The sequence below is a fragment of the Rana temporaria genome, chromosome 1, assembly GCF_905171775.1.
Source record: "Rana temporaria chromosome 1, aRanTem1.1, whole genome shotgun sequence".
Classification (NCBI taxonomy): domain Eukaryota; kingdom Metazoa; phylum Chordata; class Amphibia; order Anura; family Ranidae; genus Rana; species Rana temporaria.
The window spans coordinates 638,533,475-638,550,745 of record NC_053489.1 but is presented as its reverse complement, the minus strand read 5'-3'; the positions used below and the strand labels follow the sequence as shown (position 1 = coordinate 638,550,745).

General features: G+C 42.8%; 1 protein-coding gene across 8 annotated transcripts in view; it reads right to left on the bottom strand.

Moving 5' to 3' along the window:
* The window catches only part of CPEB2 (cytoplasmic polyadenylation element binding protein 2), a 155,025-nt gene that overhangs the window by 24,181 nt on the left and 113,573 nt on the right, over positions 1-17,271 (bottom strand). For 4 of the 8 annotated variants that reach the window (XM_040335445.1, XM_040335446.1, XM_040335439.1 and 1 more), the window contains one exon: positions 7,192-7,215. The exons of the other annotated variants lie outside the window; for them this stretch is intronic. In XM_040335445.1, coding sequence (XP_040191379.1) covers positions 7,192-7,215 — 24 coding nt within the window. The remainder of the gene's footprint in view (positions 1-7,191; positions 7,216-17,271) is intronic. 8 annotated transcript variants of the gene reach the window in all.

Here is a 17,271-nt window from a genome sequence, read left to right as displayed (position 1 = left end):
GTACCCATACGCTCAATGCTGGGATGGCTTGGCTAATGGTGACAGTATTTAGCTCAATTGCAAGAAATAGCCATGTATCTAAACACTGTATTGGGGTCAAAATACAAATGTGGTCACATGAAAAAGGGCCATGGGGCCAGAATGATAGTAGATCAGTCGCCCTGCTATCACCTTGAGAAAGGGGTGCCTTGGGTTAGGAAATGTGGATGGATATTATGAGGGGGCGGGGGGTTATAAAGACCGCAGACAGAATCTCAAGAAATCAGCCTTTTCAGTTTGTTATTTTAGGTTTTGAAAATGGAAGACGGAAACCGATTAGTTGCCAAGCACAACTGCTCTAGATTCTGGCTGCTCCAGTTTTGATCAATTTTTCTCTGTGCCGTCTTAACTTTCTCATGTGACCACTTTTGCATTTTGACCTCAATACATGTTTATGGTACATTAGCAGTGTGCCATTTCATGTAACTTGAGTTTCAATTTCATGCCTGGAGAGGAATCCATACAAGAAAACGTTCTCCCTAAGAACTTGTGACAAGATTAGAATGCTTCCTGCAGAGTTCGATTAGAGAATAGAGTGTCCATTGGCTTTGTTGAGAATTGGTCACGGATTTAAAAACTCTTAAAATAAAAAACGCTCTTTAAAATTGTTCTACTAGAAGAATGCTACCAACAAAATACACATGGTGCCCTCAGCTGCCCTCACAAGCCGGTACACTGCAAGGCTGTTAATGTTCAACATTGCGTAGTAACTTGCGATAAAGATTTTAATACACTGGTTGAATTGGGAAATTATTTTAGACGTAAAACCAGATGCAACTTTCTTCCACTGAAAATAAAACACTTCCAAAGGATTCCAACAGCCAAAGCTGAAGTAAAAGTAAGAGAAGAATTTGAAGCGTTGCACTCATCCGAACTTAGGACAAGTATTTTATGTAGCCATTTGTTGGGCAGCTTTAGCTGAAGCAGGTGGGGCTAGAATTTCACAAATCCCTGACCCCACAACGTACACCCTGGCTGGAAGCGACTAACCAGCTGCACTGGGGTTGCCAAACAAGAATGTCTTCCCTAGCAAATGCTTAATGTCACAAAAACATGTTCTGCTAAATTTACAACCCAGAAGGTGTTATAAGCACACAGCCTGCAAGTGGGGCCTGGAATAGCAATCCCACAATAGCAAGACATCAGACATTGTGGTTTCTGCGGTTCGTTGAACTGTTGTACAGCAAAGGGATCAGGCCTTTCTATGAACTGTTGCTGAGGACATCTAAAACAAACTATGGTAAGGAAAGTGCACAATCATTGTGTTCTACAATCACAACCTTAAGGTGGATATATATCTCTCTCTATATCTCTCATACACACACACACATACATAGTATTTATCGGCGTATAACGCGCACCCCAATTTTAAGAGGGAATTTTCTGGAAAAACTAGTTACAGTTATTTATAATCACTATTTAACATTAGACACAAACTTTTTATGAATTCTTAAAATTACTTCTTATTCTCCCATCTAGACTTTCATGATGTCACAAAAAATAAAGCAGAATTTCTTTTACCCGACACCTGTAGCGCGGCTTGGGGCTTCTATACCCAAATGTTCAGCATTCTCATTCTGTGGTGAAGGGGAGGGTGAGGAAACCCTTAAACGTGGGCAGAGCGGCAGCGCTGGCCGAGACTCTAGCGCGTACCTATGGCATACCTCTGAGGGGAACGAGCGCCCGCCGGAAATCACCGAGCCGTCATCTCCACTCGGCTCTCACGTCACACACGCACAGTCCCGCCTCCGCCATTGGACCATCTACTGTGACAGACAGAACACTGGTCCAATGCTGGTGGCGGAGGCGGGACTGTGCATGGGTGACGTGACAGTCGAGTGAGAACCGAGAGGAGATGATGGCTTGTTGATTTCCGGCAGGCGCTTGTCCCCCTCCGAGGTATGCCATCGGCGTATAGCGCACGCACCCATTATTTTCCCCCTAAAAAAAGTGTGCGGTATACACACACATTATATATATATATATATATATATATATATATATATATATATATATATATATATATTAGGGCTGTTACTTCAACATTTTTTTGTTCGATTAATCAATTATTAAAAAAAACACAGCAAGCCCCGCCGGGGTCCGTAACTGGATCTCCGGCGGAACTCCCTGAAGCCAGCGGAGAGGTGAGTACTAATCAAAAGAATTTTGATCGATCAAAAAAATTAAAGATTAATCGATTAATTAAAAGTTAATTTGCACAGCCCTAATATTAATATATATATATATATATACACATATATATATATATATATATACACATATATATATAAATATATAATCACACACACAGAGTGGAACCTTGGATTATGAGCATAATCTTTGTAATCCAAAGCACTTGCATATCAAAGCATGTTTCCCCATAGAAGTCAATGGGAAACAAAGACAATTTGTTCCACATTGACTTCTGTTGTATGCAGTGGAGCATGTGGCCAGAGGTGGGGGGCGCCAGAGAGACACAGAAATACCCAGAGACCGCTTGGATGCACTCAAAACTATTGGAGGCTCAAAAACACTCAGGAACCGAGTGTTTAAGTATTTCTGAGTGCACACGAGTGACTCAGAGTGTCACCGGCGCCCCCGCACCTCTAGCCAAATGTGGTACTGCACACCAGAGGCTTCAATCCTGCTCGTTTGCGAGACAACACTCACAAACCACGTCAGGCTTTTCTAAAACAATAAGCTTGTATTGCGAACTGCTCGTTATCCGTGTTGCTCCCAATCCAAGGTATTACTATGTATGCTCCCATCTCTCTAGCGCAATCATGTGATCAATTTAAGCTGGCCATGGACTGTTTGAATCTCGGCCAGGGCAGCAGCGACCGGCTGAGATTTAAACCATGTATGGACTTGATCAACTTGGGTACACAACCAGCCTGTCGGATCTTACATGCGATTATTGCCAGCGGCTGTTCTCCCGGCAGGGACAGCTCTGTAGGAGGGGTTTCCCCATCAACGACTGTGTTGATGAGGGAATCTAGTGATTTTCATTCTTGCAACCCGTGGTTGCAGGAAAAAAAAGTGCTACATCTATGGCTGGTTTTAGGTACAATTGCAAAGAAGCAATTTACGATTACAAAGGGGTGGTTCACCCTAAAAACTACTTTTTTTTATTAGACTGCCTCCCCCCACATTACAATACGATTAAGGCCATTATTTTTTTTTTGATGCTGTACATACCTTTGTACAGCATATTCACCCGTTGCATTCGGGGTTGCGAGTCCTGCAGGAGTGGGCGTTCCTCACATGTCTGCAATTGACATTTTGACCAAAAACGAGCTCCCCCCGTCGCGTAAGCCACGTCACGGTTGGCGAAAGGCGAGTCGGTGCTATACTGCGCATCGCCGTTCGGCTCCTTTCGCCAATCGTGACGCGCCAATCGTGACGCGCCTTATGCGACGGGGGGAGCTCGTTTTTGGTCAAAATGTCAATCACAGACATGTGAGGAACGCCCACTCCCGCGGGACTCGCAAGCCGGATGCCACGGGTGAATATGCTGTACAAAGGTATGTACAGCATCAAAAAAAAAAAAAATAGCCTTAATCGTATTGTAATGTGGGGGGCCAGTCTAATAAAAAAAAATTAAAAAAAAGTAGTTTTTAGGGTGAACCACCCCTTTAAAATATCGCACTGTACAACACACACAGTACTGTCCTACACTTGATGGGCTAACAATATTAAAATAGAAAGTATGATAATTTCACCATAAAAGTAAAACGGTTAAAAAAACGATAATATTTAAATCAATCTGAATTCCAAATGGTTCACCAACACACAGCAGATATTTGTTCGATCAGAAGCAACAGAGTCTAAATCAATTAAAAGCTCATTATGCACATGTATTCAGCCTGCGAATCCTAGCCGCATTTATACACTGATCACTGTGGCCGGGATTGACAGCTGTGTACCGATAGCAACAGTTGCCAAACTTGTACACTTTACATGGCTGTCAACGCAGCCCACAGGAATCAGTAGATTGTTGCCGCTGGGATTCGCAGCGTGGCTAAAATGCATCAGCCACTAAGCCTGTACAGTGCAGTTACAGGCCGTCATCAGCCACTGCTATTCATGAAGGTTCGCACAGCCAGTGATTACCTGTGGTGATCACATGTGAATGCACTCAAAGGGGTGATTGCTGGTTGTGGAAACATTCACCAATAGCTGCAGCTGTCGGCCAACATTGCAGTGTACGAGTTTGGCGGCCACTGCCATGCGCACACAGCGGTCAATCCCAGCCGCAGGCATCAGTAGATTCTTACTGCTGGGATTCGCAGTGTGGCTAAACCCGTGGCTTTGCCTATACCATCAATTGGTCATCTTTAACCGATCTGCTATCAGAGATTTGAATGGTAGGTTAGTTGGGGGGAGGGTGGATACATTTCTATTCAGATCACCATTACTTTATTGAACAAACCAAATTTCTGGGGATTTATTTATGATTGGTTGAAACCAATTCATCAAAAAAAAAAAACTGTGGGAGCCGCTATTGCTGGTTGGGTTAGGCCTGTGCAAGCAGAAAAACTGTACTGATAAAGCTTGTTCAAGGCCAATGACTCACCAAGTGGTAATGCATGGACAGGGATGACAGCGCTCGACTTGTGACTGGAAAAAAAACATGGGAATCAATCTCGCCTTCGTTGAGATCCCTTCATTGGTTGCCCATAAAAGACAGAATTACTTTCAAAGCACTCTGTCTAACGCATAAGTGTATTCTGGGAAATGCGCCCCAATATCTATGCGAGAAACTAAAAGCTCACAACACCAATCGCATTCTGCGATCCACCAACCAAAATCTACTCCAGATACCCGAAGCCAGATACAAGTCCAAAGGAGAACGAAGATTTGCGGTCCAAGGACCCAGACTATGGAACGCTCTACCAACCACCATCCGATTGGAGGTAAACCACCTGGCCTTCAGGAGAAAGATCAAGACCCATCTCTTCTGAGGGCCCAGGGAATGGATACCAAGCGCCCAGAGGCGATTCAGTTTGCATGTGTTGCGCAATACAAGTTTCTCACTCACTCAGTGCTGGATTTATACTTTGGGAAAAAGTTTGATGGCGGCTTCCATATACAGTGGATATGAAGCGTCTACTAAAATGTCAGGTTTCTGCGATGTAAAAAAAATGACAAATTTCAGAAATGTTTCCACCTTTAATAATTGACCTATAAACTTTGACATTTACTTTGTTGCATCCTTCAGCAAAAGCCATGGTCTGCAGAGAGCTTCCAAAGCATCAGAGGGATCTCATTGTTAAAAGGTCAGAAGGATACAAAAGACTTTCCAAGGCATTAGATATACCATGGAACACAGGGAAGACGGTCATCAAGTGGAGAAAATATGGCACAAAAGTGACATTACCAAGAACTGGACCTCCCTCCGAAATTGATGAAAAGACGAGAAGAAAACTGGTCAAGGAGGCTGCCAAGAGGCCTACAGCTACAATAAAGGAGCTGCAGGAATATCTGGCAAGTACTGGCTGTGTGGTACATGTGACAACAATCTCCCGTATTCTTCACATGTGGAAAAATGTGTTATGGTCTGATGACTTTTTGGCCACAATTCCTAAAAAAACGTTTGGTGTAAAAACACTGCACATCACCAAAAGAACACCATACACACAGTGAAGCATGGTGGTGGCAGCATCATGCTTTGGGGCCATTTTTCTTCAGCTGGAACAGGCGCCTTAGTCAAGGTAGAGGGAATTCTAAACAGTTTCAAATACATGTCAACATTGGCACAAAACCTTCAGGCTCTGCTAGAAAGCTGAACATGAAGAGGAACTTCATCTTTCAGCATGCCAACGACCCAAATCATACATCCAAATCAACAAAGGAATGGCTTTACCAGAAAAGGTTTTAAGTTTTGGAATGGCCCAGCCAGAGCCCAGACCTGAATTTTATTGAATATCTGAGGGGATCCGAAGAGGGCTGTGCACAGGGGATACCCTCTCAACTGACAGATAGAGTGTTTTTGCAAAGAAGAGTGGGCAAATATTGACACGTTAATATGTGCCATGATAATATAGACTCATACCCAAAAACACCTGAGTGCTGTAAAAAAAAAAAAAATCAAAAAGGTGCTTAAACAAAGTATTTGTGTAAGGATGTGCACACTTAGAGCCCATTCACACAGGGGCGACTCGTCAGGGACGACAGCCGCCTGACAAGTTGCGTCCTGCTCTGCTCTAATAGGCGCAACACAAGTCGCTCTGACTTAGAAAAAGGTTCTTGTACGACTTTGGGGGCGACTCGAGGCAACTTGCATTGACTTCTATAAAGAAGCCATTTTGCAAGTCGCCTCTGAAGTCTTCAGGTCGCCTTGCCGAGTCGCCCCCAAAGTCGTGCCGCCCCTGTGTGAATGGACCCTTGAGCAACCATATTATTTTTGATTATATTTTTACTTTCCTCCACCTAAAAGATTTCAGTTTGTTGTTCAACCGAGTTGTACAGTTTATAGGTCACATTAAAAAGGTGGAAAAAGCTCTGAAATTATTAATCTTTGTTTCAATTTTTTACATCACCGAAACCTGACATTTTAACAGGGGTGTGTATACTTTGTATATCCACTGTACCTAACCCGACAGGTTCTTTTCAAGAGCATTAGACTATAAACTCTACTGCGTTTGCTCCATGCACTTGGATAGGAGCTGTGAGTAGGGTTAATGCTATGTAAATAAAAGGAACACAATCTGTGCCAGGTCACTGTGGATTTTAGTTACGCCCTGTTGGAAGCAATACGTTTATTTGTGATTTTAATGGAAGAAGCAGCATAATAAAAGATCCCATTTCTGCAGTCTCTCGCATCACTCTGCTATAATCATGGCACATACGTAAATACACTGATAATCAAGACTGAATTCATAATATATCTATACAAATTCAACATTACAATGGAGAATCACAAAGGTAAACCATTTGACATGAAACAAAATAAAGTATAATCAAATGTTTAAGAAACAGAGTTGATAAAACATTCTATTAGTAACCAATCTGTATGTTAATAGAGGCATACGATTTATAGAAGTCTTGTCTAGGGAATTTCGATTGAAGGAAAGGGAGGGGAAAAAATAGAATTGATCAAGTAGAACAATTGTTAATTCAGCTTTAGAAATAAATAGATAAATTGATTACCTCGTCTTCTCCCATAACTCCTTGCTGCATGTAAACAAAGGACAAAATTATCAACGTTTCATAGAATCCTTTATCCTAATAGACTATCAGCTCTAAACTGGCATTATGGGTGGCGAAACGCCCCACAAGATACGCAGGAGGAGGATTTCCAGCATGAACGTATACATTTTAAAACTACCGACTGCTTGGGGGAAAAAAATGTAATTTAAATTGGAAAGGGCTTTTGAAATAAAATATGAAAAAATAAAAATAAAAAACACACGGTAAGGAGGTAAAGATGCTCAATTTAGATTTTATTTTAAAATGTCAGTCCACCCAAACTGATATTTTTTGTGGCAATCTTGCAGCAGCTCCAGTACCAAAATCTTGGCATTTACCATGCTTTGCCCGTGCAGGGAAAGACAGGCTCATCTGATAGTACAGAGAAATACCTGGCACTTCCAGGAAATGGGATCAACCCTGTGTAAGCTCCAAACTACCAAAACTCTAAGCTTTACCAGAGTTATTTTTCTAGCTCCTGAAAATGAAAGGAGTAGGGGGAAGAGAAAAGTAGAGCATGTGCTGCTGAGGAAATGGGCATTGGTTTGAACCTTGGGCAAAATACAGATTGACTTTAAGATCCCAACCCCACTTGTCACAATCTTTTAAAAGAAAAAGCTGTCATGACAGAAATATGTTGATTGAAAAAAAATTAAGTTTGCTGGTTTTCACGATGATTGGCTTCAATACTTAAGGCATCATGCACACTGGATGTTTGTACAGCTGCTGTTTTTGGCTTCAGGTGTTATTTTTCTGCAGCCATGTTATCCTAGGTGTACATGCACACAGGCTTTTATCAGCTTTTTTTGTCAGGGGCGTTTTCTGGCTAAGAAAAAGCCCCAGAACTAGTGAGGTTGAAGAAGTTTTTCATCTGTAAAAATGCTATAACAGCGATTTTTTTGAGCCATAAGCCATAGTGGGAGTGTAGTTTTGCTAAAATGCTGAAAAATGCTACTGCAAAAAACGCAGAAAAAAAACCTCATTCTACACTACAGGCGTTTTTAATGTCCAGTGTGCATCAGTCCTAAGAGTCACTAACACAAAGAAGTATTCTTTGGGTGGATGCTTGCTCTGGATCAGGGACAATTCTTAGGTCAGAAATGACTTGTCTTTCTTTAACCACTTAAGCCCCGGACCTTTAGGCAGCTAAATGCCCAGGCCAGGTTTTGCGATTCGGCACTGTGTCGCTTTAACTGACAATTGCGCGGCCGTGCGACGTGGCTCCCAAACAAAATTGACGTCCTTTTTTTCCCACAAATAGAGCTTTCTTTTGGCGGTATTTGATCACCTCTGCGGTTTTTATTTTTTGCGCTATAAACAAAAATAGAGCGACAATTTTGAAAAAAAAATGCAATATTTTTTACTTTTTGCTATAATAAATATCCCCCAAAAACATATATAAAATTTTATTTTTTCCTCAGTTTAGGCCGATATTTATTTACCAAAAATAGGTAGAATACGTAAAAAAATCGCAATAAGCGTTTATCGATTGGTTTGCGCAAAATTTACAGCGTTTACAAAATAGGGGATAGTTTTATTACATTTTTATTTTTTACTACTAATGGCGGCGATCAGCGATTTTTTCGTGACTGCGACATTATGGCGGACACTTCGGACAATTTTGACACATTTTTGGGACCATTGTCATTTTCACAGCAAAAAATGCATTTAAATTGCATTGCTTATTGTGAAAATGACAGTTGCAGTTTGGGAGTTAACCACAGGGGGCGCTGTAGGAGTTAGGGTTCATCTAGTGTGTGTTTACAACTGTAGGGGGGTGTGGCTGTAGGTCTGACGTCATCGATCGAGTCTCCCTATAAAAAGGGATGACTCGATCGATGCACCTGCCACAGTGAAGCACGCGGAAGCCGTGTTTACATACGGCTCTCCCCGTTCTTCAGCTCCGGGGAGCGATCGCGAGGGGGCGGCTAGAAACGAATAGCCGCGGCCTCATCCCGGATCGCTCCCTGAGGCTTACCGACCGCCGCGTGACATTTGGCCAGCTTCTGTCTGACAAGCATGCTGGAAAACCAGCAGCCCACCGGCTCCTGTAAGCACTCATTCATTGGCTGAGAGCAATTATTGGAGTGTTCTGGCAGGTGGCCGTTCCCCTCTTAGAACACAACAGCTCAGTGGAGCTGCCATTTTTTTATTTAACACAGCAGAAAACTATTAGGGTGTACCAGACTTTAGTGGTTAGCACCCACCTAGCAGCACTAGGACCATCGGTTAGAATCCCAATCACAGCACTTACTGCCTAAAGTTTGTATGTTCTCCCTGTGCCTGCATGGGTTTCCTCCGGGTACTTTAGTTTCCTCCCACACTCTTGGGCACCTTTCACACTGGGCGGATCTGCTCAGCAGAGTCCGCCAGCTAAGCGGGAGATCGCTACGTTGATCTCCGCTGAGCCGGCAGTTGACACCCCCATCTCTGCTTACCGAGTAGGGAGGGACCCGTCAGACCCTGGCTAATTCGTATGGGGAGATCGAACAAAAACTTGGTCTGGTTTATACAGAGTGGAGGCACTCTAATACAGGTGTGCTACAGGCCAGATCACCAGGTGAAAACCAAGGGGAAAAGCCTAAAACGAAACAAAAAAATGCAGCCACCGCATTTAATGATTGGCAATACATAAAAATGTTTTGATTTGGGGTTTAATACCGCTTTAACCTTCGGGTGGACTGTACTGTAATGTTAGGCTTTAGGGTACAAAATGTAATGAGCATTCATTAGTATTAGGATCCCTTCTGATGACACTTCCATAAAAAAAGAAAAATAGCTTGTACACAGAAGGCTTGCTTGAAGGTATTATCCACTCCTATAAAAAGGATCAGAGGGAGGGTGCATATATTACACAAAATATAAAATATTTTCATATAAATCGGATTTATCTGAAAATATGAATATATCAAAAACAGACCAGTGATAGGTCTATAATGTTAAAGATCATATAACTCCTATGAAAAAAGCAGAATCAAACTTTGATTCTGCTTTTTTCATAGGAGTTATATGGTCTTTAACATTATAGACATATCACTGGTCTCTTTTTTATACATCAGAAGCAGTACCGCCAGCAACCGTTGGGTGGTGCATGGATACACACTACAGTTGTACAGATCTGCAAGAGAAGCCCAGGCATCCATCCAGCGGCGCAGGCTGACGTCGGTTCCGATATCGGGGCCATTTGCGTTCCACGCTGGTTACGTGGAGCCAGTGTGTTGTCATATTCTGCTCCCTATCGCAGAATGCTGCGGAAGTCACGTGGCGGCCAACTGCGCATGCGCAATGCACTCCAACGGCAAATGCGATGCGTTCCACATGATTTACGACACTAGCCTTCAGTGAACCCATCACAATTTGTCACGGAAGTGACGTATTACCATACACGGAGCGCGGGGAGAGAGAGAGAGAGAGACATTCAGAGCGAGAGAAAAATAGAGATATAGAGATACATTCAGAGCGAGAGAAAAATAGAGATATAGAGATACATTCAGAGCGAGAGAGAGAACATATATTTTATATAGGGGAGGTAATCCCCTCCCTGAGCCCCGGTTCTCTCTCAGTATCTCTATATCTGTATCCCTCTCTCGCTCTGAATGTATCTCTATATCTCTATTTCTGTCGCTCTGAATGTGTCTCTCTCTCCCCCCGCTCCGTCTATGGTAATACGTCACTTCCGTGACAAATTATGATGGGTTCACTGAAGGGTAGTGTCGTAAATCCTGTGGAACGCATCGCACTTGCGGTTGGAACGCATTGCGCATGCGCAGTTGTCCGCCGCGTGACTTCCGCAGCATTCTACGATAGGCAGCAGAATGTGACAATACACCGGCCGTGAAACAGAAGAATCGCAGGTCATCCCGCGGGGAGAATCGAGATTCTCTCTGCGATTAATCGTGCAGCTCTAATTTCTAGGCAGACTCAAATTAAAAAAGAACTCATTCCCCAACGATTCCCCTCAATTCCTGAACTAGGAACTAAGTGCACATATTCATATTTTTTATGGCTAGGATTTTTTTTTTTTTTTCTAAACAGATTGTGAAAAAGCATGTGCCTAACATCACATTGTACATATCACAAGACTCACCCCCATGACTGACCCTCACAAGACAGGCAAAAAATAAAAAAATGACATTATGGCTCCGTTATTTTGTCAATTCCATAAAAGTCCCTTTGTAGAAATAAATATGCAGCAAAATCCCAAAAATGTATATTTCAAAAGAAATGCCTTTGTGAATAAGAGGGGGTGGATTGTAGCCCAATTGATAAAACAAAAAGGTTTGTTTTGGGAACATTATGTATGAGGGTTTTGGAATGCTTCATGGAGCTTGACCCCCTCAAATCTGGGGCCAGTCCAAGAATTCTGGGCTCATCTGAATGTTCATGATTAAAGAAAAAAAAAAAAAATATGGCATTTGCCAGGAATAAATTCACAGGTAGGAAAGGCAAAAATGTTGGTTTCCTTTTAGTGGCCAATTCTAAATATAAGGAAAGAAGCTTACAGAGATCCAAGACCTGTCCTTGTATATTAAAAATAAAGGAAACGCTTTAGCGCACTGAACTTTATTATCACGTGCATTTCAGCTGTTAGAACATTCAGATTTTTTGTTTTCATTTGCTCCATCTGGAAAAGAGGATACCATGTATAATTTATCGGAATGGGCAATGTTCCTGCAGATTATAAAACAGGGAGTAGATCACATGGGAAGAGACACGCAAATAGCTTTGTTCTTACAAAACAGGGGACACCTCCCTTACAGTCACATGCTGGTCATAGAACAGTGGGTAGCATTAGCACATCCATTCATCTACTGATTATTTTTAGAAATCATTTGTATATCTGAAATACTATTTCCTGTAGGGCTCAGAAGCCAAGTGGAAATCAAATTATAACAATGCCTAATATAGCCCTGCGTGTCTCCACCTTGCATACTCACCAAATTGCCTTTCTGTACAGTCAAAACAAAAACTTGGCTGATGCCTGGTCACATGATTGTTACCTTCAACATGTGCAAAATTACTTAGAGGAGTTACACCTAAAAATTGAACTTCCTCTTAACCCACTCCTCGCGCCCCCTTACAGTCCACATTTGGCATGTAATTTTTTTTGGGGGGGGAGTGGGGGCTTCAGGAGAAGGGGACTTCCTGTCCCACTTCCTCCTTCCGCCGAGGGGCTGGAAAGGCGATTAGCTTAAATCGCCTTTTCACAGCCCCTCCCTGTAGGCGAGCGCCTGTCCAATTGGATGGCGCCGCTCACGCATGCGCAGTGGGTGCCCGGCCATGAAGCCGAAAGCCGTCATGGCCGGGTGCCCACAGTGACAATGAAGACGCCGGCCGGGGAGGGGGGGGGGGGGGGAGAGGAGCGGAGCCCCGGCCTGCGCGTCGCTGGAGCAGGTAAGTGTCAGTTTATTAAAAGCCAGCAGCTACACTTTTTGTAGCTGCTGACTTTTAATAAACTTAAAAAATTGATGGAAAACCCCTTTAATGTAATTGATTGATAGATAGAGATATAGCTATCTATCTATCTATTGAAGCAATCAGTATTAAAGCTCGTCAGGCAAATATAAAATGCTGCATATACGTTAACAGCCTACTTTATGTTGCCTCTGGTTATTGCCGAGCTGCACAGACCTAAACAGCAAGATCTCAGGTTTTCCCACAGCTGAATGACTCAGAGGAAGGACCCTGCCTGCTCTCATAATGTATTAAATTGTATCCAAAACCCAGGTCTTGTCGGCTCTTCATTGGATGATTAATAGCAGCACAGCTATTGGCTCCTGCTGCCGTCAATCAAATCCAATGACGGGGCAGCCAGGGCAGAGTTATACAATTGGCATTTAAGGACGCCGATTGTATGGCACGGGAGCGCGCCTGCAAGGTAACCCCCTCAGGAGACAGCTTCCCAGAGGGGTTGGTCTCTTGCGGGGAGGAGCCGCTGTGGGACCCCAGAAGAGGACGATCGGGGACACTGTGCAAAACGAACTGCACAGTGGAGGCAAGTATAATTTTTTTTGTTTTTTTTTTAAATATCGGATCCTTTACAACCCCTTTAAAGTCCAATTAAAGCTTTGCCATCACTTTAAATAATTTGCTTGGGCCATTAACAGGAAGCCTTGTATTTTATCAATGAATACAAGTCTTCCTCGGATTGGCTGAGGTGCAGATCATGACACCCTGCCTCTCCACCTTAGCCAGCTAACGCTCGAATTCACACAGCTGAATGAATGAGGACGGACACCGTCTCCGATGTGTGCAAAGATGATGAAAGAGTTTCCATTAAAATTCCACTTTAGCTGTGAACATTCTTTCAAAAATCACAAAATACTTTTAAACACTTGCAAAAAATTATTTGGCGATCTAGCAGCATTTTAAGGACATCTATTTTAGCCAGAAAAGACGCGTTCATAAAAGCACACCCGCCTTCAAAGCTTGCACAATATTTTTGTTGTTCTCTTCTGTAGAATCAGAGGGATTAGGAAAGATTATGAGGAAATTAAACGGCATCAGAGTACCACTTATGAAGCTTTGATGTTTCACACATTAAAAAGAATCGCATTCACAAGCCTTTAGTGGCCCACATTTCTGTATGCTTCAGGACTAGAAATTCATGGTTCACATTTCTTCCTTCCATAGATTTGTAAAGGTTTCTAGTCTAAAAAACAAACACTTGAAATTTTGGAGGCCAGAAATGATTAAACCTCAAATTAAACCAACAAATTTGCCCTTCTAAAGGCAGCCATAGACAAATCGATTTTCTTTCCTGCAACCACTGGCTGTGTTGATGGGGAATCTCTACAGTGTAGCCATTGTGTCTTCCCGCTGGGAGGGGGATGGTGTCGGCACAGGGAGCTGTCCCCGCCAAGAGAACACAGAGATTACTGCTAGTGGCTAAAAAAGAAAAAAAAAGCTGCTCACAATAATCCCATGTAAAATCTACCCAAGTTGATTGATAAACTTGGGTACATCCAACCTGCCCATGCATTGTTCAAATTTCGGACAGTCCTTGCTGAACCAGCCAAGATTTGAACACTCTGTGGCCGGCTTAAGGCTACAAGAACTTCTAATATGCAAATGAACCAATATTTAAATCCAATACTGGATTATTGATCAGTTGAAGCATGCCAAGTCTGTCTCTTTACCTTAATTGGAAGCTATGATCTGATAAAAAGAAGTTGTCACCTGTAGCTCTAAATTCTTCCATGTGTGTAAAGCTGTAAAAAAAAATTAACAGATCCCGCCATCCATGGAAAACAGGACGGATGGATGAATCTCCCATGTGGCTATTGTACTCTGACAAAATACCTGCATCTGATTGGATGGTGGCGCCGTTGGGCAAATAATTTCCCTCCCGGCTCCTTCAAATGACAATGGATGGAAGGAAGCTGAAAGGGACACCCACAGAACAAATTTGGGGTGGTTCATTAGGAACCAGACAGAATTTGTTCTATGTATGGTCAATTTAAGACTATTTGTAGACTATGGATGTCGCAGAATAAAAATAAAATAAAATAAAAAACCTTTGCTTTTGCTTATATAAAATTCTGTAAGTATAATAGGTCTGTTGATACACAAATAGCATGCAGTAAAGTTACTCCTTAAACTAGAAGTCCATTAAGACAATCAAGAAAAAATAGCTGGATGGCCGCACTCTGAAGTAACACCTTTAATGTATAAAGTTAAAAAAAGGAAAAAAAAATTCGAGAAGCTATTTAGTTTTACTGGATACCCATTTCACACAGTTATAGGTGCTTTATCAGTTATGATTAAGTACCTATAAGGTTTCATTTCCATGGACGTTTTTACAGCCACTTTTCTGAGCGTTTTTTGCAGCTTAACCACTTAACGCCCGCCACATTTATATGTACGTCCACAGAATGGCACTTACAGGCATATGGGCGTACATGTACGTCCCTGCCTTCTTGCGGGTCAGGGGTCCGATCGGGACCCCCCCGCTACATGCGTCTTACCTTCGGGAGCGATCCGTGATGAGGGGGCGGCTGTTCGTTTTTGTCGGCCCCCTCGTGATCGGTCCCAGCCAATCCGGCAACCCCCCGCCGTGTGACTTCCTCTGCCTGTGTAATGTAAACACTGGCAGAGGAAGTGATGTCAGCTCTCCTCTTGGCGGTATTTTCAATCCGACGAGAGGAGAGAAGACATCACAGTAAGTGGCACCAACACTACACTGACACCAGTACACATAGGCACACTTAACCCCTTCCGATCACCCCCCCCAGCCCCCTGTCACAGTGTCACTGATTGCAGTGATCATATATTTACTGATCACTGCATTTAGTGTCAGTGTGACAATTAGTGTGACAGGCAGTTAGTGTTGGGTCCAGGGTAGCCCCGTACCCCCCCCTAATAAAGGTTTAACCCCTTGATCACCGCCCTAGTTAACCCTTTTACCCCCTATTGCCAGTGTCACTAAGCGATCGGTTTTCTGATCGCTGTATTAGTGTCACTGTTGCCGCTAGGTAGCTAATTTTTTTTTTATATTGAATACATTTTGGCCTAAATTTTTGACTAAAATTTAGTTTATTCGATTTTTCTTATAACAAAAAGTAAAAAATATTATCAAAAATTACGCTCTATTTTTGTTTATAGCGCAAAAAATAAAAATAAAAATATCGCAGAGGCAATCAAATACCATCAAAAGAAAGCTCTATTTGTGGGAAGAAAAGGATGCAAATTTTGTTTGGGAGCCACGTCGCACGACTGTCTGTTAAAGCGACGCAGTGCAGAATTCTAAAAACGCCTTTGGGCATTTAGCAGCATATTGGTCCGGGGCTTAAGTGCTTAAAAACGACTCTCCATGTTGGTCTATGGCCTCATGCCCACCATGACGTTTTTGAGCTGTAGATGGCTGAGCCGTTTTTAAGCTGCAAAAAAAAACCCAGGACCAGTGCGTTCTGAAGCGCCAGCGTTAGAGCTGTAAAAACGCCAGACGTTAAAAAACGCTCAAAAACTCTCAAAAGCGCTACCGCTGCGTTTTTGAGCTCCAGCTCAAAAAAAAAAAAACACAGACAGGCGTTTTTAAGCTGTAAAAAATGCTAAAAAAAGTGTCTGTAAAAACGTCCATGGAAATGAAGCTTAATGTGTGAAATACGTTAGCTGCCGTCTGCTGTACCCATCTTACCCATGGATTGACCGTTTGAATTTTACTTTATACAATAAAGGTGTGCGGCTGTAATAAATAAGTAGTGCTGCGCTGCACTACTTATTTATACAACATTTTTGGGTTTGATACACCTTCAGTGCTGCAGCAGTATTCCCTTCCTATTTTTCTCCTCCCCTCCCCCTTCTCCCCCCCCCCTCCTCTTTGGTAGTTCGGTAATATCCTATCCACTATTTTCAAAGGTGTGCGGCTGTCCAGCAAATTTTCCTTGATTGTCTGCAGGTTGTAGAGACAGCACCTGTATGCCTGGGAGTGGGGCAGGTGATTCATGGGATTGCATGCCTGGAGCGGTGTGAACTCTACAAGTCCATCAAGTCAAAGCCATTCCTTTGTATCCCATAAAACGAATCCTGACATCAGCTACTCTAGAAAAAAAAAATGATTCTGTACCGACTTGCAGTGTTGAACCAGCCTATTAAGCAATCGCTGTGCTGCAGGCAATACTGCATTAAAGATATTTGCATGAAAATTGCCTGGACTCAGTTGTGCCCTCAATTATAGAACACCGTTGGCTTTGACAACAGAAGCCCACATCCCCCGATAGGTGAAAAATGTCAAGGCTGATCTGCGGAGAGCAGGTGAGGAAAGGTTTATAATCCCTCTCGGCCCCAGAGGCCTGTTAGCTCCATGAGTGTGTTAAACAACTGGAGTCTAATTGGAGATTTCACACTGGATCTGAAAAGGTTTTCAAGAAGAGAAACAAGCCTACCTTGCTTCTGTGTCAATCATCAGATCACAGGGAGAACCAACCAAAGCTTAAAGCGGTTGGCAAAATGAGAACATGAATTCATCTTCCGATGCATACGGCAAGAAAAAAAAAGGGGGGGGGGGGGCTTTTGAAGTGCCTTTCTGCTGAGCTATGGCGG